Source organism: Vigna radiata, unplaced genomic scaffold, assembly GCF_000741045.1.
Source record: "Vigna radiata var. radiata cultivar VC1973A unplaced genomic scaffold, Vradiata_ver6 scaffold_1381, whole genome shotgun sequence".
Lineage (NCBI taxonomy): Eukaryota > Viridiplantae > Streptophyta > Magnoliopsida > Fabales > Fabaceae > Vigna > Vigna radiata.
In genome coordinates, this window is record NW_014542576.1 from 69 (window position 1) to 2,050 (window position 1,982).

General features: G+C 33.1%; 1 protein-coding gene across 1 annotated transcript; it reads right to left on the reverse strand.

Moving 5' to 3' along the window:
• Positions 1-321: 321 nt before the first annotated feature.
• On the reverse strand, positions 322-1,601 carry LOC106780448. Its single transcript, XM_014668734.2, has 2 exons — positions 1,010-1,601; positions 322-860 (listed from the first exon to the last, which is right to left on the reverse strand). The coding sequence occupies exons 1-2, from the start codon at positions 1,599-1,601 to the stop codon at positions 508-510; spliced, it is 945 nt and encodes a 314-aa protein (XP_014524220.2). The 3' UTR covers positions 322-507.
• Between the last annotated feature and the right edge of the window lie 381 nt (positions 1,602-1,982).

Sequence of the window (1,982 nt, forward strand, 5' to 3'; positions counted from 1 at the left end):
CCTGCAACAGTTTAAATACCCCTTTCTTTATTCTTTTATCGTATATAGTTTACATGACTTGGGTTTTCCCACCTTGAATCCTCCAACTATATTGTGTTGTATTAGTCGACTGTTGAAAGTACCAAGTCGATAAATTTTGGTTCCAAAATTAATATTCAACTCCACAAGTAATTTTAGGTGTGTGTAATAGCTTCAAATTTAGAGGAAATTGCATTTTTATTTTTATTTCAGATTTTGCTCGATTTTTGTTTCGGTGATTTACACAACTTTGTTAATCAAATGGATTTATTTCTAAAAGGAACACAAGCAGAAAGAGCACAATGGTCTCGTTAAACTGTAACAAATTATCAGTTTTTCTTTCTTAATACAAGAATTTTTCTTTTCCTTTATTTTATGGACAACATTTTGTTATAAAAATAAAATAAAATTATGAAGTTCCATTTTATCTTTGATTTGTTTCTTGAACCTCCTTTATCAAACAATTATTCATTCTTTGGTTTTGGGGCATTATTGGTGAGACCCCCACATGGTGGCAAGATACTGCTGGCACTTGCTGCTACAGCTTCCATTTTGATCCAACAAATCTGGTTGTGCCCTTATAGTTTTTGTTGTCATAGATGACTTTTTGGCAAAGGACACATCACTTGGCTTGAGATTGTGCCTGTACTCCATAGTCACTTGTTCAAGAACTTCAACCTCAAACATGTTCAGCTTCAACTTGGGGTTCATGTGATCTCTAACAAATGCAAAAGCTAATTGATCTCTTGGGTTAAAAGCCTCCAACTCATTGAATATAAGACATGAGAATAGATTACTTCTTAGTCCATGCTTCCTCAGGATCAGTGCACTGTCTGGCACATCTGCCAATTATATTCATTCCTTAATAATTATTTTGATGAATGAAAAAACACATTCTTTTCTAAAGTTAATGACACTATGGCCCATAAAATTAGCTTAATTCTCCTAACAAATAGTTTAATGAGGAACATGTCAATAAGATGCAATTAACCTGAGGAATATGGCATTTTGATGGGAGTCCATGGCTGCAATCCATTTTCACAGTAGGTCTCCATCTGCATCTTCAAGGCATTGACATCCCACCATTTCTTCCATCTTGCAGTGGCCATTGCTTCTTCCATGGTATGAACAAAATGTGGGTGTTTTGATATAGCCATGTCTGCATTCTGAGATATAACAAGTGAATGAATGAGCAGCAATGGATCAACCATCAGTTGCAGCTTTGCATCTATCCAAACACTGAATTGGGAATTTGGGAAAAGCCTATGAACTAAATATTTTGGTATAACACCATTCATTGCTGGTTTCTCATACAAATCCTCTTTCGTAACCTTCACAATTCTCCACACACCTATCTTGTATCCATTGGAATATGTTGAGATTAAGCCATCATATTCAAGCCCTTTCAGGGTAACATCATCTATCAACATGAAGAAGCAGACATTTTCTAGTGTTTCCGACCCAAGACCCCTAGGTTGTCGGATCTTGTCGTGGTCATTGAATATTGCTGAAACTACAACTACACTTTCACACTTTTCCATGGCAATTTTATCTGCATCCAGAAAAAAAAGAGGATACAACATGAATCATATATGATATCATGATACACCTTTTGAGAATATATTCACATAAACACAATACTAATAACATATTAATTCCTAACATAATAATTTAACGAAAACATTTCTAAGTTTGACATTATCATATTCATAATTGATGATGTTTATATTTATATAATTTGAATTGATACATTTATTTATCATATAAGACATCCTTATTTACTAGCCATCTCTTTTAGTACTTCTAATATAATCTTAATCAATTTTTTTTTGTCTTTTTTTCCCCAAGTGTCACACAAATATGTTCTGGTGGATAATTCTTTCATATTTGTTATCTCTATGAATCCATCTTATCATACTCATTTATGTAATTCTTGCTTTCTTTTTTCAAGTTTAAATATTTCT